This window comes from Telopea speciosissima, chromosome 2, assembly GCF_018873765.1.
Source record: "Telopea speciosissima isolate NSW1024214 ecotype Mountain lineage chromosome 2, Tspe_v1, whole genome shotgun sequence".
NCBI classification, from domain to species: Eukaryota; Viridiplantae; Streptophyta; class Magnoliopsida; order Proteales; family Proteaceae; genus Telopea; species Telopea speciosissima.
This window is the reverse complement of record NC_057917.1, coordinates 62,696,981-62,722,285: the sequence shown is the minus strand read 5'-3', so window position 1 is coordinate 62,722,285 and position 25,305 is coordinate 62,696,981. Positions and strand designations below refer to the sequence as shown.

The following is a 25,305-nucleotide window of genomic DNA, read 5'->3' as shown; positions in this document are numbered from 1 at the left end:
TCACCCAATTGAGTTTCACCCATTCAGGCATTCACCCTCACGACCTCACCCTTTCGGCAATCACTTCATCTTTGTCGTTGCGACTCTGTGGACTGCGGCGCAGCGGCTGACGGCAGAGAGGAGCTCTGCTGGACTGGAATCGCTCCTTCATTGCTTCACCCTCATGATTTCGTTATAAGGTTTCACCTACAAATCTATCATCGACCGTAACTAAATCTGATTTGGTTTCTTCTCCCAAAATGGTGGGAAGGCTTGGAAGTATTTTATCTTCACTGTTCATGATATAAGATAATAGAAATGGAACTTTATTGATCAAAGCAGAAAACAAAGTAACATGACTAACATCTAGAGAAAGAGGATCAAAGGGAGCATGTCACTGATCTTCCCTCCTTATCTTCTAGCTTGTAGTCGAGAGTTGAATATCATTACAAAAAGGTTCTGTCACGAGAGTTCTCAAACTCTTTCTTGTCTTTCTTGATGAGATCGTTTTCCCATAATAGATACCGTTTTCCCATATCGAATATATACCACATCGGTATTAGAAATGGAAATTTTGTGTGATACAGTACGGTGTCAGTATCTGATACCTATTTTCTATATTGTACCAAAATTGTACCGTATTACTGAAACCGTACCGATTGACACCCTAGGTGCACATTTGAGACATCTGATTTGTAACGTGATAAATATTTAAGACCTACCAAGAGATAACTTCCAGGCTGACCATTTGGAAAACCCTCACTGGAAAGCTGAATGATTTCTAAAGACTACTGAATTTCCTTAACTTTGCTTCAGCTGTGGGTAAAACAATGAATCGGCTCAACAACTCGACCAAGTCCATCAAGGCTTTCCAACTAAGGTCTTAGTAGTAAGACAATGACTACAGTGGAACAATGAGTAATGCTATGAAGACCCAAGGTGTCCTCAAGATGGCTGGTTTTGGTTAACTCAGACATTTCCCTACATTATTGGCGCTATAACAATGTCCCTTGGCTAATAGTAAAGAGGACCCAGACTCAAACTGGAAGACAGTGACAAGGAAACTGGAGTACAAGGTCACCGAGCAACCACTGCATCTGTACACAAATAAATGTACGTGATATTTTGTTGCTTAGGATTCACCATCGAGAATGTTGAACCTTTTAGCTTCAGTTTATATGGGATGAAGTAATAATATGACATCAGTTGCTCTGTGTTTATATGTAGTCTATAGGTATTTAAGACTAGTTCTTGAGAGATGATGGTGGATTTCAAAGTGCCACCACTATAGAGACGTATTGACTACCCTGAGTGCAGGTATGATGGAGAAAAATCGTGTCCATCTGTTCAGAGCTTGAGGTTTTGACTTCAAAAGTGATTTCCCTGGTTAATGGGAAAAATGCAACTTTATCCATTTCACCAAGTGCCATCAACAAAATACCCTTAAAATTGGAAAATACCCTAGAAACATCAGTAGATATAACCCACATATGTAACTCCAAAATGCAGAAACATAAGAGTAAAGTACATTGATCGATAGAAGACCACTACTAGCACGGTTGGTAACCTACTGGTAGGTTGCAGGGGACCCAGGAGGTTAAAGATATCAACTCTTCTGTCTTTCAGCACACGGATTAAAAAACTGTGGCATGATATATATTATTTCCATAGTTCTAAAGAAGCATTTGAATCATGCCAAGGAAGCATATCTACAATTTCTAGTGTGGATCACACTGGAAGAAAGCTTCACATACAGCACAGAGCATCACCATTCTCTTTCACCAAGGACCCAGTGATATTTACATGTTCTTAACCCAGTCTTCCATATGTACAAATTCATCAAGAATCTTAGCTTTGTTATTGTACTAAAAAGGGTCTGTAATTAAAACTATATACATAACTGTCCTTCCATGCAATTCACATACCTGATGGTTCTGGTACCATAGGCCGAACACTGACCAGGTTAGGGAGAGCAGTGGACTGGAGCTTCTTAATTTCAATTGCCGTCACCTTGCAGGACTCCAATGTTAATGCTCTCAAATTCTTTAGCGGCTTCAAATAGGGCAACCCCGCATTGGTGATACGGGAATTTGAAACATTTAGAGACACCAACGCAGTCAATCCTGTATTTGCAGATAACATAAAGATAGAAATACGAAGCTTATAAAATCAAGATGAGTGAGCACACCACTCCAAAATAAGAAATCAAGCACATTGAGATGCTATTATCCTCTACTAGTCTCTCAATTTGAGAGGTGATATTTATCTGCTAATCCAAAAATCAACAAATTTGAAAAAATACGCTATATAAGTAGTTCTCAAGAAACTCTAAATACTCCCGAGTCCAGAGTGTTCGTTGAGTGCTGCAACCAACGTTCAGGAGTATCATTTAGTTGGACCTTTAGCCTAGGGAACCATATGTGGAACCCATTGAAGGGTGATAGCAATCAGGCAGCACATGGACATCAAGCAATTAAGGACACAGATTTCTCAGGATGAAGTGAAGTGTAGATACCAGAAATCAATTCCAAGGTTTTATCTGTGAGGTTGCAGTTTTGAGACAGATTTAATAGCGTCAAGGAAGACAGGTCTTTGATATTCCTCACACCAGCATCAGTCAATCCTCCACCGCATATCTCTAGACTGCGAAGATTCTTGAAATCTGAGCAAGAAACAATAGATATATCAATCAATAAGTTTTCAACAATATGAAGTAGCAATAGAGCAGGGGTATTCTCCTTGTTAATTTCAGTAACTTATTTTTGGACCAAGATATTTCAGTGAGGACCAAACCATTAGAAGATAAGAGCCAATAGAACTTGAACCCATGTAAGCGATCACCCAAGAGATGCTTCTGGTAAATATTAAACAGATGAATATATCTATTACTTCTAAGAGGGGCATATTTCTTTACATTTGATCACCGGTTTTGTTGGTGGGGGTGAGTATCAGGGCTAATGCCCAAACTTGCAGCGCCAAAACTAAAACTCACCTGATTTTTAATTAGGGCCAATGAACCTTGTCTAAACCTAAATTCTAGACTAATGTTCCTGTCTGGACCTGGTTAAAACCAGATCAACGGTGCATCAACCCTTAGTTGAGAATTACCATTCCTACAAACCATTTCCAACCAAAAAAAAAAATCTTTTGGTTGTGCTTCTAGTTTGCACCAGTGCCTAAACTTACCTGCTTCTAACCACAAGTTGAAAAGCAGGCTCCTCTCCTTCATCTCTCTAGGATGAACCAAATCAAACCATCCCCAAAAAGATCCAAAACCAAAACCAATAGTACATTTAATCAGACCACCCGTTCTGTAGACTGGATTTCACAATGGCCTATAATAGGACAGTTTGTTGACATTATGCTTTACGAAAACAAGCTATGTTTGTGATTCATGACTATTATGGGGGAAGTCAGAGTTGGCCAACCTTTCTCTTTTACACTAAAACACATCCGTCAACTTATACCCATCACAAACTCTGAGAAGTCAATATTCAGAAGATAGGGAGTTATTTTAACTTACATCGCAAACTATTTGTTCCAAAGTCTGTTATACGAGCGCCGAAAAGATCAAGATGAGTCAACCCAGTAAGACCTGCAACAGCAAAGACAGATATGTAAAAACCACTCACTTAAAATTCCAAGCCGAATCAGACTATGTAAGAATGCCATTGATCCTTCCAAGGATTTCTATTACAATATACCATTCAAGTCACCAATTCCATGGCAAGCAAGTATTAAACTCTGGCACAGCCTAAAGAAACAAAATCTTGCTACAATGTTCAGGCATGATAATATAAAGACAAAGATAACAGTACCTTGAAAATGCCTGAAGCTGGATACAAAACATTCCACAAAATTAATCCCTCAGATGCAAAAGACTTACACCAGTAGTGTCAAAGAGAAGTCAAAGGTAGGATCATCACTCTGAAGTGGATATTCTTCCAGATTGACTGCACTGACACTCGATTACATAAACTCTAATGCAATATCTGAATTAGGCCTCCACACTTCCATTTCAAAAGTCCAAAATTCCCTGGTCACACTCAAGACAGGATTTGCTCATGTGCCAGCAAATACTGCTAGGATAGAAAACTACACTCAACAAGACCTTTGACCTTGGGCTTGGGGCATCCATTCACTATAGCATATACTCAAGACTCCTCAGACAGAAGAGAATTATTAGAAAGGCCATCTTTATCAATTACCTTGTGTTTTTTTAGATACTGGAATCTAATGTTCAGCAAGCAAGGCTTTTGCACGGATGTTGGTGAGATCTTAATAACTTGAAATGAAAGTTCCCAACGAACTTCAAACATCATCATCTCTGACAATTTCAACTTTATTCTTTATAACTTCAAATAGATACAATCTATAACAGTAACATCACATTAAGAATGCATAGGTTACAGCCCCCCAGTAAGATCATCGCAGTCAAATGTCAAAGCTGTGGTAGTTTCATGAACAGTTAGGTTGGTATAGAACATCTTAAAACAGTTCTCCCATCCCCTCTTCTCTCTATTTTTATTTTCCTTTTTTATTATTTTTTTTAAATTCGTAAAATCGGGAAGGGGGGATGCATCTGTATTCTGTAATACAGTAATGACAAAAAATCTTCAGTCCACAATTTAAACAGGAAACAAGCACCTAAATTAACAGTGACCAAATGATATTAGACCAAATGAACAACTCATCAAGCATCCAGATCGAGAAACACAAATGTGCACAACTCATCCACTGATCAGAAATTAGGTGCCTTCAGTCCAGAGATTTATATTTATGAAAAGTATACATACAAGCAAGATTCTTTTAGAATGCAAGGGTGTATAAAAGTACTTACTTGTAAGAGCCGCAATCCCAGTATCTGTGATTTGGCGAGAATCCAGATTAAGTGATTTAAGTGACGTCAGTCCAGACAATTTTCTTAGGCCACCATCGCTAACCATGGTGAATGACAAATTTATACTCTCCAGATTAACCAAACCTATAATTGAAAGGCCAATGCAAAATAAGGATATAATATGGAAATATATATATAAACAAACATAATATTCCACAAAGTTCAACCATCAGAGTGAATGGTCAATCCAGCTATTGTAAGCAACAGCTTGCCTAAGGTTCATTAATGATATCTATAAAAAATTCAGGGTGATAGAAGAGGTTCTTTGCTTGATAAAAAAAAAAAAAGCCAGACAAAGAATAATCGGGAAATTACAATCAAGTAATGACCATATTCATTATCTTTTCTCCTAAAACTAAAGATTTTATAGGTGAAAATAAAGTAGGTAGAAGCAATACCCGCAATTAGTAAATGCTAAGGATGGGTTTTTATTTCATTTCACCGTTAAAGAGAGAAGACAATAATGAATTAATCTCCATAAAAAAATTAAATAATCTTCATGTCACTACAGAAAAAAATATTCTAGTAGTTGGATAGAGGTTATATTATAAATAAAGGTGGCTAGTTTCTGTTTGACAAAAGTCTGTTTTCTCCCAAATCACAACAATCTCAGATTGTTTATTGTACATGTTGTTCATTCACTGCCTGACATTGAGTATATATATAATTTAGACTGCCAAAATGTAAGACCAGAATAAAAGAGTTTCTATGCCATTATGGATGCCTACAGGGTCTTCAGTCCTACTCTAGAAATCGTCACCATTATCTACAGACAACTGCCACTATTCTCCTTCAATAGTGTCACATCTCTATCTGTTTTAAGTGAGAAAACTAGTAGAGAGAGAGAGAGAATTCAAATAACAAGCTTTACATAATATATACTAATATAGAGAAGCAAAAAAGCAGCAACAAGATCAGCCAAATTTATATGGGGGGGGGGGGGTTGCAATGTAAAAGAAGAGTCAAATATTCCAATATCCGATAGGATAAAATAAACTTTAAGGTAGGAAGAGAAATTGAATAAGAGTTACACTGAATATGTGAAATAATATCACTAAAAGTAATCATATTGAAGGGACAAGTAGAAGATGTGAGCAAGACCAGAGAGATGCTGTAGCCCAGCACTTCCAACTTCAGTATCAGACAACTCCAAACTTTTCAAGTGCAAAAGACCTGAGCATAAGAAATGAAACAAAAAGTCAATAAGAAATCAGAATCACCATACACCAAAACACACCCTAAAAAAATAACCTTTTCTTCAAACTAGCCGGGTTTATTGTATGACAATAAAATATGCAGATATGCAGCAAGCAAGTCATAACATATCCAGCTACACCCTCCATCCCACAAAGATAGTAGGCATATTTGAGGGTTTGCAGTCTCAAAATGTTTGTCCATTATAAAAAACAAGATGAGAAGTTTGTTGGAGACCCCATAATGTCCCTCCCTCCCTATTTAATCATCCACAAATTTATTGTATTCACTTATCATAATTGTTTCCCTCTATTACATAAGCCAAACTATAGGGGACATTTTGAAAACATGGTTTAAGTTGGTGGGTAATTAACATATTAACAGCAACCTCATTATAATTTTGGTTTTTTTCAAACAAGAGTCTCTCTGGGGCAGAGTGCATATAACAAAACCATGGTAGGACAACTTATTAGGCAAACAGAGGGAGTACCCTCAACAGTCCCCGTAAACAGCCCAGCTAAAGGGCGTACCCATTGCACGAGGCTCCCGCCACTGCAGGGTCTGGGGAGGGTCATAACGTAAGTAGCCTTACTCCTGCTTTCGCAGAGAGGCTGTTTCCAGACTCGAACCCATGATCAATCCAAATCCCCTCATCGGATGAGTTTATATTGATTACAGTATGATGCAGTTATGATTGTCCAATTTGGCCTCGGAAAACTTTATTTTGGCTCATGGATGGGTTCCATGGGTCTTGGGCCTTTTGTTTTTGGGAATATTGATGTAATGGATCTCTTTTATAAGCCCATATTTGGGGTCGTAATTCTGTACACGGGATTAAGTATATGGATAAGATTGTGTGGATCCCATGTGCTCTAGAAAGAGTCCTTTTAGGTAAGTATTTGGTCAAGTCAGTTCTGTTTAGGTAACTAGAGGGGACTGTTGCTTAGTTTGTTTGGGAGTCTTTTTTTAACATTATATATAAAAACTCCACCCCACGATTAGTGGTGGTTTTTGATAATGGATATTATGGGTTTTGGAGCTGCGCACTGTGCATGCATGTGTGATGAGCAAGCTCTCTTTCACTTTCTCCCCATGATTTCTCTTCTTCTCCTTTTGTCTCCTGTGATTTCTCTCTTTCTGCTCTGCATCTGATCAGAGTTTTCTTCCCCTTTCTTCTTCTCTGATTTTGATACTACCTCCCGGGTGTGATCTTCCAACTTTCTCAGTTTCTCCACTATTCTTTCTGTTTCTTCTTGTTTTTCCTGCTTCTTCCTGTAGGTGCAATGGACCTAAACGTGCAAAAAGACACATGGTTGCTGGGGGTGAATGATGCAGGTGCTCTACCTTGGACCGACCCAAACCCGTTTGGGTACCCAGATGGAGATAAACCGAGTCCAGTTTGAGTTTTGGTTCAGTAGGATATTTTATTTATTTATTAGGATTTTTATTAGGTGGAGTTATCTTGTAATTTCCTGTTTTAGTTTTAAACTTTTAATAGGCTAAGTTAGAGTCATGTTTTGTTTTAGTTAATGGCTAGGAGTCTTTTAAATAATGAACAATGGAATACTGAAGTATTTGCGAGTGCCTGAGTGACCAAAGTGATTGTGCGATCTTCTTCTGCCCCCCTTCTTCTTATGCGTCCCATCTTCCCTGCAACTCTAATATCCCCTTCTCAGATTTCTTCCCCTCTCCTAACCGGCCCTCCACTAGTGAATCGATGACGACTGACTGCTGGGTTGCTAACAGTCAATACAATTCGCCTTCCTCAATCAAAGATGGGAAAGTCGGAGTCTCCAAATTCATGGTCTAGTCAGGGATTAGGGTAAGGGTTAGGTTACGGAGATGGGAAGGTGTTAGGCACCCACTCTGCCCAGCAATAGCCAATCTTTCTAATACACACAGATTCGAACATTCTCACAAAGTGCATCGTAACCCACACATACATCGCTATATTATCCACTAATATATACTACTATGACGAGGAAAGCCATATACTACTCCTGCACATGCATGTGTTAGCTATATTAAACAGTCACGCTAAATTATGCATTTCTAATTAAACATGTGCAGATTAAATTGCTAAATAAACTAATTAACCCTAAACATGCTTTATCTAACTACTAATTAAATAACAAATATTAAACTAATTAATTAACTCCAAACATGCTTGTCTAATTAAATAAGATTAAGCTAACTAATTAGCCCTAGACATGCTTACCTAATTAACTAATTATATAACTAATAATAAAGTAATTAATTAACTTTAAACATTCTTATCTAATTAACAATTAAACACTACACTATTCTACTCTACTCTGCATTATACTAAACTAAACTACTTAACTAAAACTTAAAAGAAGAGAGAAGAAATTATAACTTACTTCGACCCCGGAATAGGGTCGAGAGGAGAGGGCCCCTCAACTCCAAACCATGAACTTTTGTCTCCCGACTGTCCCAGCTCAAGGGGAGTCAATTATGGGGCTATTGATTAAATGCAACCCCCTTACAAATTGGATTTCTTCTTCCAATTTTCGTACTTATCCCCAAATGGCAAGGAGAGGGGTCTATTTATAGCATGGCCATAAGAGGAAAGCCTTGGGAGCTGCCCAATGTGGGACTATTCCCAAAAAAGGTGCCTATTAAGGTGACACCCTACGGGCAGTCTGAAATGGAATCTTTCTTTTGAAGGGCATAAATTTTGGTCCGATTGTCCAATTTCGACGCGAGATATCGTTGGAAAGCTTGTTCCGAGCACTATCAAATGATGTGAGTGACAGGTGCAAATTTGGCCAACAACTTTGCGGAAAAAGTGCAACAAGCGGCGACACCTGCTTGGCAATAGGGGGGATTGGTGCCTGATTTGCGCCAATGTCGCACCATTGTCTAATGTTCAGTTTTTTAGTGACAAAAACACTTAATCATAATGTCAAAACCAGCTCTGAAAGTTAAATTATTAGAAAATAAGCATGTTAGGGCATTCTGGTCTTTTCCCATAAACTGAATTCTTCCTTCAGAGACACATCGAGACATGGCCATCCTAGGGTCATCATCGCCAGGGGTGACAAAATGAGGTGTCTACACTTCCTACCTGACGATACACTGTTTCAGACCTATACTTGGGCTTATTAATTCTATTCGTTTCTCACAGAATAGATTTCCATTTAATATGTAACCTTATATTTAGTATTTTGTTATCAGATTTTACCAGTTCTAAACATTAAATCAAACTGTTAGCTCTCCAACTCTCAGTTCCTAGTTGTCACCTGTATGACAAAGTAGGACAAGAGAAAACAGCAAGAAGAAGAAGAGACAAGAGGAAGTTGATAGAAAAAGAAGAAGAAGAAGAAGAAATAGAGGAGACTACCGGTAGTGAATGTTATTTATAAGAACTTAAAGATGAAAAGATTACAAGTACAGCCATGATTTATGTACACCCTCACATAAACCTAACAGTAGCATATAAATACTAAAATACCCCTATGGTGGACAACAACTATTAAACAATAACCATAACTCATAAATACTAATAACCAGTAACTTTAACACAGTATTATTCACAACCTGTATCTGGTTTTTTGCTGCAGTAAACCTATCACACCATCTATAATCCCATTAAACCTAGGAGATTCTCATTATGAAATTTGAAGACTGTTTGAGACTGATTCATAATGTTATGGATCATTCTTGGGTTTGAGTTTACGGTGGGTAAAGTTCTGTGAAGTCACAAGGAAGTTTGAGAACCGGGCCCAAATTTGGGTCTTTGGTCTAGTAGGATATTAGTTTATTTATTTACTTATTTGGATTTATCTTGTAATCTTTTGTTTACATAGGCTAGAGTTTCATTCCAATTTTCAGTCTTAGTTTGATTCCATTATAGTTTTAGATTGGGTTAGATAATTAGGAGATAAGAGTTAAATTTACTTGTATTTAAGCATTAGAATACAATTAGGAAACTTTTAATTTCGTTTTTATAAATATGCCTGTAACCCAATTCATTGGGTAGATTTTTGACAATGGAATGAAATTGGAAGTTGTTTGAAGAAGCCTGTGTGGCCCCACCTCTCATCTCGTCTTCTTTCTTTCCTTCCCTTGCAAGATCTCCTTTTCTTCCCTCCCTTACTCCTTAATTTTTCTTCTTTTTTTCAAGTCTGAGTTCCTCTTCTCACGTGTGAATCAGTCTTCTCTTCTCCCTTTCTTCTTCCTTGTTGTTTCTAGTTCTGGGCGGATACTCCGCCCTCCAGCCCTTTTCACTCAACAATTTCTTGTTATAACTCTTTTATTATAGCTTGGTTTCCACTCAAACTTGGTACATAAGAATCTGATCACATTATCTTTTGATTTGTGGTCATAGACCTGAGATTAATCTCTCATAAATTGAGAAACCCAATACCTGCTCTGTTTCTGTATTTTTACTGTATCTGACCAACTGTAGTATTCCAGCACCAGTAAAGTAATATTTTCTGGGCTGGGAGACTCCATCCCTAAAGTTTCAGCATCATCCCGATGATCCTTAAGCATTTGGGGCTCCATCGGTTGGAGTAGATCACTGTTGGCTCCTCTTCTTATCATGAAGAAGATGATCTTATTTGCTACACAGAAACCCCCCCCTCCTTTCCCCACGATATACATCTTTTAATTCTTTTCCTTTTGTTTCCGAGATTGCCCCTCGCTTTACCTCTAGGTCCTTCATGTCCTTATCATAACTTTAGTTCCTAGTCTACCCTGCTCAATAATTCCTAAACCCCTTCATATCCCTTTCTCTTTAACTTACCTAGTAAACCCTTAGAAAATCTGGTTTATTACAAATTTGCCATTCCTTTCTATTGCTTTGACTTTTGTTGAATCGGGTGGGCCCATAGCAAACTCAAATAGGGTTTTGTGACCCGGGATCCGCATCACTATTCTTCTATTTACAAACAAGGACATATTTTCTGTCCCTGGGACAAATCTTTCACTCACTGAGAAGTGAAAACCTGTGACTATATCGTCCTGAAGACAGATGCGACGGGAAGGGCCTACTCCCTAAATTCCGTTTTGATTTAGCCTTGTTTTGATTTTAAATTTCAGAAAAGCTCTCTTGTTCAGATTTAATTACCTTCTTGTCCTAGAATCAAATCTAGCTTTCAGATTAGAATCTTCTACCTCCAATCCTTAAGTGAGCCCATCACTTGCGGATCCATCATTCGATCTTTGCATTATAGTAGTTCGCTTCCTTTTGGAAGAAGAGAACCAATCACTTGGATAGTGTGACTGGATAAAATCATTAAGTACCATACAGCATGTCAATTGCTTTCAAATTATCAGGAATGAGTACAAGACTACTAGAATATAAAATAAACCCAAATCATTGAAGCAAGTGACCCTTATATGCTTCCGGGTAAAAAGAACTACAATGCGACAACTACCAAGTAAAAATCATTTTGTCACAAAAAAGGGCAGATTTTAGATACTAAAAGGGCAGTGAGGCTGCCAAGTATGCAGTTCCAGTTGCTCTTCTGGAGACGTTCAATCAAGTTAAGAGAAATAAAATATTTTAAGCATGTCTTTTGAAACTCATGGTTTACATCAGGATCGCAAACGAAATGCAATACAAATAAACTGAGTGAAACTGAATCAAAAGAGGGAAAGCAAGGACAAAAAGTAACCTGCCAAATTAACTAGACCCTCATCACCAATCTTACACGAATCCAAGTTCAAGCTTTCCAAATTAGTTAAACCTGCAAAGCAGTACTGCAGAACATACTTAGTAACCATTCTTTGAAAAATGCAAATCCATCATTTAAAATTGGCACCAACAATCATATTAAAATATATAAAATAATAATAAAATCAAGGACTATGCACACAGTTTCTTGCACCAATACACCAAGAATTTTGCCAACACAGTAATCTTCATCAAAACCTCTGTGCTCTGCTTTACAGTTAACAGAGTCAGTTTAAAAAAAAACGAGTCCTGATAGTTTTTTTTTTTTAATCTGGAAGCCCAATTAATAGCAGTCCCGACTACTGGTGGTCGTTGGCTTTCCTAAGTACATATAAGACTGAAATTTTAACTTTAGAACCTTCATGGAAAAAAAAGGGAAGAAAAATAGGACAATATACTGGGTTGATAATCCATTACAAATAAAAAGGGGGTGGACAGAAGATATATATATATATATATAGAGAGAGAGAGAGAGAGAAAGAGAGCACCTTTCAGGTTTACCAAACATGCATCCGTGATATTGTTGAACCCCAAGTTCAATACCTTCAAATTCTCAAGTGCTGCAAGATGCAATTGGTCGCAATAAGGAACTTAATATGCAGATTGCAAAGTGTAATATGTACATGAATTCCATGATTCCTTGCACCAACCAAAAATAGCGAGTGACACTCAACCATCACTCACCAGAAAACTTCTCACATCCGATATCAGATAGACCGCATCTGTTAAGATTCAAATATAAAAGGGCAATTCGAGCTGCACATAAAGAAATAAAATTCCAAAATTCAGTGATAAAATTAAAAATATATATTTATTCTAACCCTAATTTCCGGGGGGGACAATGAATATTTTGCAAGATGCTAAAATAGATGTTCTAAATTCCCGTGATAATTCCTTAATAAATGTCTAAATTCCCATGATAATTCCTTAATAATTTGGAACATGTTATGATATTGCTACTTTTTGCTTGCAAATGGAAAATCTCTAGCAATTGAATAGAAGACTTTCAATTTTCTTAGAGAGAGAGAGTAGTTCAAATATTCTTAAAGCCCTTCGGCCCCTTCCTTCAAATCCTAAAGTTGCATTGCACTCAATTATTCGAAAATCAAATGGAAATCAAGCATACTTAAAGAGTGGCCAACAATATTTGTGCTTAAACTTGAAATGTGGACAAGGGATCTTGGGATCTACCTGTGCATAAAATCTGGGCTGCATCCGAATAACCACATGGCAGATACAAGTACCACCTAGAAAATCTTTCTAGGCAAGCCACCCAGAAAGCCTGCTCCATTTTAGAAATTTTCTGGGTAAGGAAATCTATTGTGTGAACCCACTTTATAAACCATACACTGGGATCTGATCATCTTCAAACTCTAACAATAAAACCACCAATAAATGATGCAATATCCAAGGGAAGAAGAAAAAGGGATAGAAACCCTAGCCATGGGTTCCCTATATCACATTCTCAACTCCAGACTTGGAATCTTAGAATAAGTATACATTACACATTTTTCCTCTTAGTTTCTACTTTTTTTAATCTCTATTTTCTATTTTCTCAGTGCAGTTGTAAGTAGGAACTCCAGAGGATGGACCTTGGTGCAATGGTAAGGTTGCTCCATTGTGACCAAGTGGTCACGGGTTCAAGTCCAGTCTCTCCGCGAAGCGGTGGTATGGCTGCGTACATTATGACCCGCCCTAGACCCCGTAGTGGCAAGAGCCTCATGCACTGTATACGCCTAGTTGTAAGTAGTAGCTCCAGTTTCTATTTTGCTGTTAGAGAAAGAGCTAGAGTTTCTATATTCTATTAGAGTTGGAAGTTTCTGAAACTAGAAACATGAGGGGTTTGATCGACCTATATCCACATTATCGTTCACTGCTTGAGCCCAAGACTTATGTCATACAAGTTCGGAGGCTTCTCAATTTTTGTGCATTCACAGTAGCTTTCTAGGGTTGGGCAGGCACCTCAGGACTTTGAAGCCAAACCTGATCAGTCACACAAGGACAGTAACAGGCTCCATTACCGAGGTGTATAGTTGAGCTCTAAATTCAATCTAAACGAACATTGAGTTTTGACCATATAACAGTTCCCCTTTGCTGGCCTATTTTTCATAATTCATACCCACTAAGTGCTTGAAGAAATTATTGAGCCAGACACCCCTTGTTAGAGGTACTTTGTATCTTTTATTTCCCCTAAATTGTCTAGTTCTTTATGGCTAGGGACTACTGCAGCTTGGGTTGCTCTCTCAATCTCCTTGTCTCTTTCAGAAAAATATTGATTTTATTCAAGAAAATTTATAAATTTCATTATGGAAAATTATCATAAAATTTTCACATGAAAACCACTACAGAAACCAAAAAATAATCGAACCCCTGTAAAATACACATCCAAAAACATGACGATAAACCAATTTGCAACCATAAAGAGAACTGAAGATTCAAATGATTAAAATGAATTACACTACTTCAATGTAATATTGTATTCCTACAATCTAAACTTCCAATTGCAGTATTCTACAACCAAGCAATGTAGGAAAAGGCTTCTGTTGATACAAGTTCCCCCAATATAAAGCAACGTATGTCCCAGCTAACAAATGACAGATCACCAAAAATAATTTGTCAATACCTACAACAGTAGAAAATTTCAATCAGTCCAATAAAATGTGAAACCTGAGATAGACTCCAAGCATGCTGCGGTAACGGGGCATCCTTCCATGTTCAACAGAACAAGCTTATGCAAACCTGCAATGACAAAACTCGACACTTCACCAACTTACTAATCATGACCAATTTTTTTAAGCAAATTGAAACATTTCAGTGAAGAAAAGCAATGGAAAAAACTTCAATTAACAAACTAATAGTCCAAGCATGAAAGAGCAGACCCAAAACTGTGGCATGTATAACATGCTTTTCTAACTCCAAGGTGAGAAATATTCAACACCAACAAAAAAAAAGATGGGAGATCAACATCATCGAAGATGATGTAGAAAGTGTTTGATTTGTTTAATAATTATTACAAACACGTAGACACAAAGCCAAAAAAAAAAAACCATATTTCCTATCACAAAAAAAAAAAAACAAACAAACCCATTGCCTAAGAGATATGGGATACAATTCATTGATATCAAATGTCGGATAGCTTATCACTGAAAAATTAAAAAAAAAACAAACATATTGCCTAAGATATACGGGACGCAATTCATTGATATCAAATATCTTTGGGAGGACATTTAGTGTAAAAAGGGTGTTCCCAGTGCACAAGGCTCCCGCCACTGCCAGGTTTGGGGAGGGTCATAATGTACACAGCCTTACCCCCTCTTTGAGAAGAGGCTGTTTCCTGACTCGAACACAAATGGTTTAGGATAGAGGAAAGGTACCATCCAACTTCTATAAGGTTGCTTGCAATTCAGTGGTGTTGCATCCCCTTTTTGAAGAAACTTGGAATAGATCAGTCATTAAGCTTCTTCGTTGGCTTCAGTATAGCCCTATTAAAATTAATGGTCAATGATTAGAAGGTTGTGAAGCTCACACAAAAAAGATGGTTCTTCCTCAAGGAGTCTCCCCCCACCCTCACCCTACTCCTCCCCTTAGCTAATTCTGAAATGATGTCAGACGAATTGTCTGGAGCCAATTCAAGATGTCATACTTCATGTACACAACCTACCTTGACAATATTCTTAATACTATACTTTTATCTTAAGAAATTTTTTAAAAAAGAATGAAGAAAAAAAGTTCCAAATGCTCTCGTAACCAAAGACAGGTTTCTACATTGATGAGTAGAAGTATCTAAATAATATGCACAAACAGTAAACAAAGAAACTAATATTAGAAAAGAAATAAGGAACCTTTTAAATAAGCAACTCCAATATCTGAAACTTTATTGCACGAAATTTGCAATTCTTTCAAGTTTGAAAGCCCTGATACAAAATAGGAAAAAAGATTAAACAAAATAAGTATTATTAGGACAAGAATAAGGTAAATAATTGTATAAAGAAGTACAAAATCTGTAACTTTGCTGCATGAAATTTGCAATTCTTTCAAGTTTGATAGTCCGTAATGATAATAGGAAATATGTAAACTCCACTACAAATTGATTAAAATTGGATTACCAATCTGTCCTTTAAAGTGAATCGTAGGTGATGGCTCAACCACACAATGCAAATCTTCAAATTGGTTTAGAAAAGTAAATGTTTGCAGACCAAATACATATGCTAAAAAAATTAAGTAGAAAATAATGTGCAGCAGAAAAGACTGATAAAGAATAATTGTTCAGATTGGGGAACTCTTTGAATCTTTTGTTCAAGTTGCACGAAAACATCAAACTGTCTTCTTTATTTTGTAGCATTACAACCATTGACATTATAACAAGCACAAGACCATAATGAAGGCAAGATAACAAGTGATCATACAATTACAATGTATCACTGCCATGCAAGTGTTGCTTCTCAGTGTCTGTAAAAAAGAGACAACATGGATAATACAGTGACATCGGGAAAGAAAACTGAATGAAAGAATGAATCCACCTGAGATAGGCTTCATGTCTGCATCTGTAATGCATTTACAACACTTGATATTAAGAGACTCAAGCTTTGATAAACCTGTTGAAAGGAAATGATGATACTAAATATAAGGCAAATGTGTAACTGTGGATGAAATAACACAAACCAAGCAAGCTAATTTGAGAACATGGTGCAGCTGAAAGTGTGAGCAGTAGTTACATTATGGCTCCAAGCATATGAGTGCACCCAAACATTCCAGGAGTAGTGTATGTGTATGAGACCTTTCAGGTTTTCCAGTAGGAATCTATATCTACTTCCCTATCAAGTTTTTGTTATAGATTGTCCAAGTGAAAAAAGGAAACACATGTCGATGCAATAAGCATTTACCCACCACCACCACCACCACACCACACACACACACTAGATGCAGCGGGAAAAAAAAATGAATAAGAGCAATGAAATTATAGGAATCCTAAAATGTATCCAACCATATGAAGATGCTGACATTTTGAAATCCCCAAAAATTCTATACTTTGTTGGAAATACATAAAATCATAAACCTTATGTGAGAATTTCAAACATAACCAACGCTTTGTTTGCAGAGGGCATGAAAAGTTCATTTTTTTCAGTCAGAGCCAGATTACTGACTAACAAACATACCTTTAAGATGAATGAGTCCACCGTGAATGCCTGAACATCTCTCTAGGTCCAACTTTACCAGGTTAACTAAGCCAGCAAAAGCACTCATTCCTTGAGCAGTGATGGCATTGCTCTTTTTAAAACTCAAAGATGTCAAGTTTGAAAGACCTGAAAGAACAAGACAAGACACATATTATGATAGTGCAAGTTACCAAAGCCACAAAACAGTAAATAATAAATAAATAGATAAGTAACTGAATGTAAAAACAGTTAAGCATGGGGAACTTTATTGAGAAGAAAAGATAGATAAGATTATCAGGAACAAATTTTCATCCATGAAAGATTGTCATTCAAGGATTATGAAGTTGACTAAATCCCACAGCAGAAGGCACAGATCCTCCGAGTCATTTCAACAAAAATCATGCACCAGGCAATGTGTGAAATCTAGTGCATTAAAAACAACAAAACCAAGATGTTCATTCATAAAACAAAGCCGGAAACTAGAACAATTTATCAAATCATCAGGATACAAAAGAAGAAACATCAACAAACAAGCATTCTCAAGCCCTTAAATACAGCATACAGTTCCTATTAGTTCCTAAAGTAAATTACAGGAATGAGACTTCCATATGCCATCTGAAATTTTATCTTGATACAACAGAGAAAAAAGGGAGACCATAGAGATTCTCACATTCATACACACATGATTTAAATACCAATCAACTGCCACACATATGGTCTTATGTTCATAGGCTCTAGTTTTTATGGCTCAAAAGCAAAAGTTATATTCACAATTGACGTACAACCAGAAAATGGTTCTTAATACGCCACAACTAATACATAAATACATGTCATTCAATGAGGATAGATGCATACATAAGCACCAGAAAATGGTTCTTCCTACTCAAGTATAGATGCATTAAAATCAGGTTGCCATGCACTCTTAAAGTCCTCATACGCCATAGGTAATACATAAAGACATGTCATTCAACAGGTTAATTTCCAAAAATAATAATAATAATAAATAAAAACTGATGACCATTGTAAACAACTTAAAACACATGCATAAAATTCAAACTAAATAGTTCAATGTAGTTTTTATTTGAAATTGATAAAAGTGAGCACTAGTTAACACACTCCTAATACAATGCATAAATGCAAAATAAGTAGGGAGTAGGAATGTAACCTAAGCCCTCAAATGGTTCCTAAATCTACCAGATTTAACCAGATGAAATATGTGTCTCCAGAGTCAATGAAGTCATGGAATCTCATAACATGAATGAAAAACTGATAGTTGCAAACTAGTCAACACATATGACATGGGTTGGCAAGTAAGCTTGCATCCTCCTAACTCATAGAACAAAGAACATAAATATAGTCAGTGAGTGCTCAATTCAATCAAACATCACCAAATTTCAGTTCGCCGCAGAAATAAATCTCACATTAAATTGGCTCCAAGGACTATATGATATATTTTGCCGTTGGGACAGGGAAGCACATCAGTAATTAGGAGCTGGATATAATACAGCAGTAGGAAGCAAACAAATAATAAAGAAACCAATTTAAACAACATATGAAACAAATCAGCAGATTTCATGTCAAACAGTGGTTGGATAATGCTAACAAATTCCTTGAAGATTTTTTTTATTTTTTTTATTTTTTTTTGTGGCGGGGTGGGGGAGAAGGGGGGTGGGAAGAATTGTAAATATTCACCATGGATTGTTGACATATGAGAGGAGCTTTGTCTAAACAAACCAACCACAGTAATACAAACTAATATAGAGAAGAAAATACCACTAATGTGTTTTAGCCCATGGTCTGAAATATGGTCACAATAATTGAAAGTCAGGGCCTGGATGTTTGTACAATCTTTGAGAAGAACCAACCCAGAATCTGTTACATCAGAACCAGAAAGATCTACTGATAATAAAGATGAACCCTGGGAAGCAATTACGTCCATCCAACTGTCTTTTACTTCAGGGTATTCTCCCAGAAAAATATCCTGACAAACAGCAGCTAAAAATTATTATTTCTCAGTTCTGAGACTGATGGATGAGCATGAGAGTAGTCAAGACCACAAAAGTATGTAGTTAACAGAGATAATACCTGGAGAGCACAATCTCTAAAAGCCTCAAGATAAATATCAGTCAAACGATTGGTGTATATGAATTCATTAAAGATTTGCTGACTTATATCCCTTGGTAGCATAGAGAAAGTGCTATAATTATCAATATCCTGATACAAAAAAGGAAAGCAAAAGATCGGTCAAGACATAAAGAATCAGCTCTGAGGATTCTGAGGTAAAAATGCCAAAGGGAAACACATACCTCACATATTCTACGAATACATAGTTGCATGAGGGATGGGCATTTGCCTCTTCCCTGCTGAATATCTACACTAGACCGAGGAAGGAAGGTCCCCATCCATTTTGAGCTGCCACTTTTGGAATATATTCCAGGGACCCCTCTTCGCACACTTTCTTCATTTACCTGTTGGTCCCTCTTCCTCGAACAAGCCCCTCCCATTGAATAACGATTTTGCAAAAATTTCAAAAACTGTCATGAAAATGCAGCAGAACAATACAGACCCCCATTTGATTGATAACCAAAAATATGCTCCACTTAGTTGCTGCACCTAAAAAGGAAAGAGTCAAATAATAATAATAATAATTCCACACTTGGCCTGTGCGGTTCTTCTACAAATGTAAAGTAGGTAACATCAGTCATGCCAAATACCCAGAAGAATACAAGTACACAACCAACAGATGTCTGCAAAAAATACTAACTTCGCTACAAATTCATACAGCTGTGTCAACACACGAGCAGAGCTAAGAAAATGAAGAACTAACAGCAAAAAAGAGTAAAAGAGACCTCTTTCCTGTCTCCCAAGAATTAGAGAGAATAAACAGTGGAATCAAAATAAAAAATAAATAGATAAAGAAAAAAAGTAGGAAACGCGATTATCGCCGAGTTCGTAACCCTAGAAGGGAACAAAACAGCCAACTCGAAAGCACTATCACATCAATCCTAAGCTCATTATGTTCATGGAGACAATCGAATGCATGAAAATTTCTAAAAAGAAAATACCTTGGAGAAATTCAAGAAAGCTTCATCGAATCGATTATTTGAAGTGGAAGCGGAAGCGAAAAAGAGATGAGAAATCCAAACATATCTCGCTGCAGGAGAGAGGAGACTGGGAGAAAGAAATAACTGAAGCAGCACGAAAGAAGGAGGAGAAGAAGAACTAAAAGAGAGTTAACAAGTCAGGACTCAGGAGTGAGTAAAGGGAATGGTGACGACGTCACGGCTTTGGTGGTTGAGACTTGAGATAAATTTAGAGAGTGGGTCCCACAAAAATTCTCTGTTGTGCTTTATCCAATCGTGCCACACCCCCACACCACACGGTATTATCTGCTACGTATGCAACGGTACCGTCTCCACGTAATCACTAATCGGTACTAAACTCAGAGCTCGGAGGAACTCAGAACCCAGTATGAACTCGAGCGAGTTACGATTCTGTACTCTGCAGTCTGTACATGGGAAGAACGAATCAATAAACAAACCAAAACCAAAACCAAACCAATAAAGGTTCGGTTTTGTTTGGGCTCAACCGATTTTTTATTTATTTATCGGTCCGACTGATTTGAGCTGGAAATTGACACCCCTAGCTAGAGTGCTCACCCTCTCAACTTGGTCATCTTGGAGTGGGTAATAGGTTCCAATGTTCTATTATCTCCACAACCCTTCCTAACCCCTTAAAAAAAAAAAAAGGGAAATTGGGACGCAGGGACCACGCCCACACACAATAGGGGTCAGAATGACCACCATATCCCCCATGTATAGTGGAAATGTTGCCTCCTTTTGTGCCACCGTGTGCGCTCTCATTGGTTGACGTGCGATGTGGCCCCAGCATCCCACCTAGAAAACAACATCCCTAAAAAAATTATAAAGATAGAGAAAGATTCTAACAACTGATTGAACATGTTAATGGAATGACTACTACTTAAATGCTAATTTTACAATAATGATGAACTCTCCATCAAATCATTTTACAAGAAAATATTTTCCTATGGGAGAGCATGACCCAAGCGCACACAAGGGCCCAAATAGGAGTATGAGTGGAAGCATGGGTTGTTATTTTGCATTTCATGGAAAGCAGGGAGGTCATTTTGCCCTTTGCCCCTCCTATGTTTGGGCGTAAGTGCCACAATCCCCATAGAAACCCCCATAATATTATTTGTTGTTTTTTACTTATATTTCCCAGTATTATAGTCCATATTGTCATGTGTGATGCTTAAATAGAACAATAAAATCATTAAGAGAAGTACTTTTCTATCCAAGAGTGTGGCCTATGCCAGCACTCCCATTTGTCTGTCTTTCGCCTCATCAAAACAAGGGGGCAGAGTTGTCTTTTCATATGGGGGAAGAGAGATAGACTCATGGGAGTGCTGATGTAGACCACACTCTCGGACAAAGATCTTTTTCACAATCATTAAATACAGGTCTTCAGCCGTGATATCAGACTTAAGATTGAATCTAACCACATGTGGGAGAGTTGGATTTGGGGGTTCACTAGTTTGAGAATGAACTACCCTTCTACCAAAATCAAGCCATTTCCACACACTTACTTTTGGAACATAATGAAACCCTAGGAGGGGTTTGTGAACCCTAAGATGGTGGATAAATCGTCTTCTATGGGTGGAGAAAAACTCTGTCCACTGCCAAAGGAGGGTACACTAGCTCTCTCTCTATCTATCTCTCTTCTATGTACAAAATCGTTTCATCGCACCTCATTAGTTCGCTCCTCTATGTTGCTTCCTCAAAGAACCCTCTCTAGTAAACTTATAAGAACTAGCTAACCGCAAGTACAGTGGCAAATTATAGGATCCATAAAATGATTCTATAACTTCAAGTCCATGCATTACCAATCTTATATTCTTACATTCCATGGACTAATGGGAGGGGAAAAAATTGTATAGATAATTGAACCCTTCATAATTACAAATCATAGGAGGGGAGAAATTAAATTAACTGTAACTTTTTAATATCCACACACAAAAATATGGTAATCCATATAATTAATTATGCTTCCATTTTTCTAGATCTTTTTTTTTTTTTTTTTTGATAGAATACTTTTGATCTAAATCAAAAGGAAAACGAGTTTTAGAGAAGGCAATTCAAAGGCATTGAATTATAATGCTTACCACTATTACCTACCACTTAACTGAATAAGAACCAAAAAAACCTAATTTTACCAACCAAAATCTAACCTCACAAATCATAATGGCGTAGCCCACAAAGGGATATGTTCTATGGATCAGGATCGTCTCCAGGGAGCCCAGCGCCCAGGGTGCTGTCAGGGGGCATCCAGCAGTTGAGCTATGCTGCACACATCTTGGCGCATGCCTAGGGATGTGTGCGACACAGCCCAATGGCTAGCAGCACCTTGGGCGTGTTGGGCTCCCTGAAAACGAGGTAAATTCATGTTCTACACCAACTCAACTTATCAATTTCAACAGTTGAAAAAGGGAGTTAGTGTCAACAACAGTTCACTTATAAATGTGGACCTCTTGTATGTCATTTATCTCATGGGTAGTTAATCTCCAAAAGAAAATGTTCAAACAAGGAAATAGTAATTGGGTTGGAGGGTTATGTATTGACTTGATATCAACTCCCCAATCAGTAATAAAAATAGAATAGTTTGCTTTGTATGGCTTGAATTGGTCTAGTACCTAGATTATTATATTTAATTGTTTAATAGCAACAATGCTTTTTATTTTATGCTTTCATTGAGAAAAAATAAAAGAAAATATGTTACATCAAGTAAGGAATTTTTTTAATAATTTAACTTGATTTTTCTTATGAAAAATTAATTAATCACACTATTTTTAATCACACACAATATAGCATCTCGAAACCTACTTAATCACACCATTATTTTAGGAGACGTGTATATATCATGCAATCTTCACTAAGGTTACATGATTCGATGATTTCGTCATCATGGGAGTCCCCTCCCTAATCTTCTTTTAAGTTGACTTGTGATGCTTCGATTCAACTAGAGAAAAAGCAAGGAGGCTTACGTTTTATTATCAGGGATTCCCAAGTTCGTTGCATCACTGCAGTCTCTCAGCATTGTAATACATGTGATGTACTTCTTAATGAGGCACTGGCGGTTAGGCAAAGAATGCTAGAAGCTATTTTTGAGAGGATTGATAATTTGATCATTGAAAGTGATACCCAAAAAGTCATCTTGGCCTTGCAATCAGCATCAACTCTTTTCCCTTTATTAATTAGCCCAATTGTATAAGACATCATGTATCTCTAGGCCTACTTTGAATCTTGCACTTTTTTAATTTGTTTATTCCAAGAGCTAGAAACGTAATTGTTGATGCTTTTGCTAGGAGGGCCTTGTCCTTACTCCTTAGTTAAAAGAATAAATTGGCATTATCTGATCCTTGTCTCTTTGAAGATAGGAGTGTATCTCGCGCTTTTGAATAGACGAACTTTTTACCCAAAAAAAAAAAAACTCAACAACCTGATATAGTAATTAAACTTTACATGCCATTTAAATAATTATTTTTTTTTTGGTTTGGTAGAGTCTTATGTTGAACATAAACAATAACTATTATCAAGTGGGGGAAAATATTTTCATAATCTATCATAGCTTCCACAGCCTTCATTCACTGAATAGCATCTATCATTATATTCTAGTATATAATTTAAATATTTTGAAATTATTATACTACATCAAGAACAACCATGTTCATGGAATAAGACCATGATGGTGAGAATAAGATGGAGGAGAAATGAATATTTTGTTCAAAATAATTTGCAAGTTGCATTTTAATATGTATGGAATGGAGAAAAGATAAGATTCAAAGACGGCAGACTTTTGATTAGAACCATGTATTGAAAGGAGAAAAGATAAAGAAAGAAAAACCCAAAGGAGGGCAGCCTTTTGAGTCTATCCATTTCAGATTGTATTATATTAAATAAAAGATAAGGCGGGACCTTTTTTTGGATTCCATATGTACGGTTCACGCAATACGAAAATGATTCTCATACGAGAATCTAAGGTGCACTCGCCAACTGATAAGTGTTTATGACTGGGGAAGCTCTGTAATGGGTAGTAAAGGTATGAGCATATAAGTGTTTATGACTCGCTATCTGGTCTCTGCTGTGCCGTCAGATGTGTATTGTCATCCCACCGATATTGCAGAGAATCCTGATCCAAACTTATTACTAATCAAAGACTTATAGAACGTCATGTCTTTCATGATCATAAGCAAAAAAATAAATAAAAGAGAGAGAGCGAGAGAGAATGGGGAATCTACGACCCCAAAGGTCAAGGAGAGAAAAGGAGAAAAAACACCCATTTGAGAGAGTGTAGGATAAATTGACTGTATGAAAAACTTTTGGAAAAATTACATAATTAGCTATATTTGGGTTTTCATTTACAAAATTGTTCACCCTATGTTTGAGTTAACAAAAATAGATAAAAACAAGTTAAGGTTTATAAAATTGAACAAAATAATGTCTCTCCCTTTCACAATTACTTTTTTAAACATTTTTACCTTTGTCATTGCCTTCTCGCCCAGGCATTCTCCTTTCCCTGCAACCCTACCCTTGTCCTAGTCACCGCCATTCTCTGCTACCCCAAGTGATAGAGGGACCAAAATGAGATATTTTCAGAGGGGAACTGCTGAGGAAGGAAGGAGAGTCACTATTTTGTCTAGTTTTGTAAAACTAAACTTGTTTTTGTTTATTTTTGTTAACTCAAACATAAGGTAGACAGTTTTGTAAATGAAAACCCTAAAGTAACTAATCATGTAATTTTCCCAAAACTTTTTCTCTTGGCTCCGATTGTTTTGGTAAAGAATTTTCCTTGATAAATTTTACTTCATAAATGTAAAATTTTATATGTTGAAAATTCTTTCAATTCTTTTCTCCATCAAGAAACAAACATTGTAACATTTTTTAACATGTCAAATTTTTTGAAGTGATAAAATTTTACTTGTACCCAAAATGAAATTTGTTCTTTGCATCTGTACCCAGACACATGGGGTGAGCAAAATGACTGTCCTACCCCTCTAAATAACCAAAATGACCATCTCGTGCTACCTTTTGTGCCTGAGCGCAGCCTATGCACCCATGCACTCCCGGGCAAAAAACATATATATCGCCGCAAAAAAATTAAAGAAAAAAATACAAAGATTACAAAACCTGGTTTAAGTTTGATATTATTAGAGGGTGAAATAAGGAATCTCTTACTTAAGGAAAGGACAAAATACAAGATATACACGAACCCCATGAAGTGAAGCGTTTCTGGCCTTTCTCTTTTATTTTCTGTTGTCCATCCTCTCATTGTTAGGTGGTGCAGTGTTTTCCTAC

General features: G+C 36.9%; 1 protein-coding gene and 1 long non-coding RNA gene across 2 annotated transcripts in view; one reads left to right on the top strand and one right to left on the bottom strand.

Moving 5' to 3' along the window:
- Positions 1 to 1,701: 1,701 nt before the first annotated feature.
- LOC122651634 (EIN3-binding F-box protein 2-like) lies at positions 1,702 to 20,041 on the bottom strand. Its single transcript, XM_043845104.1, has 16 exons — positions 20,020 to 20,041; positions 19,240 to 19,467; positions 19,019 to 19,147; positions 18,707 to 18,914; positions 16,934 to 17,080; positions 16,298 to 16,372; positions 15,620 to 15,691; positions 14,445 to 14,516; positions 12,462 to 12,533; positions 12,266 to 12,337; positions 11,719 to 11,790; positions 5,981 to 6,052; positions 4,820 to 4,963; positions 3,503 to 3,574; positions 2,495 to 2,641; positions 1,702 to 2,102 (listed from the first exon to the last, which is right to left on the bottom strand). The coding sequence occupies exons 2-16, from the start codon at positions 19,435 to 19,437 to the stop codon at positions 1,897 to 1,899; spliced, it is 1,758 nt and encodes a 585-aa protein (XP_043701039.1). The 5' UTR covers positions 19,438 to 19,467; positions 20,020 to 20,041; the 3' UTR covers positions 1,702 to 1,896.
- The window catches only part of LOC122651635, a 21,111-nt gene continuing 11,862 nt past the window's right edge, over positions 16,057 to 25,305 (top strand). Inside the window, exon 1 of the long non-coding RNA XR_006331482.1 lies at positions 16,057 to 16,071. This is a non-coding gene — a long non-coding RNA (uncharacterized LOC122651635). The remainder of the gene's footprint in view (positions 16,072 to 25,305) is intronic.

Excerpts from the sequence above, each read along its gene's own strand:
- LOC122651634 (XM_043845104.1), bottom strand. The coding sequence starts at position 19,437 with ATGGGAGGGGCTTGTTCGAGGAAGAGGGACCAACAGGTAAATGAAGAA. Across the intron at positions 18,915-19,018 it reads TTAGAGATTGTGCTCTCCAG|GATATTTTTCTGGGAGAATA; the intron begins GTATTATCTCTG and ends GCTGTTTGTCAG. Across the intron at positions 17,081-18,706 it reads TGGGCTAAAACACATTAGTG|GTCTTTCAAACTTGACATCT; the intron begins GTATTTTCTTCT and ends TTGTTCTTTCAG.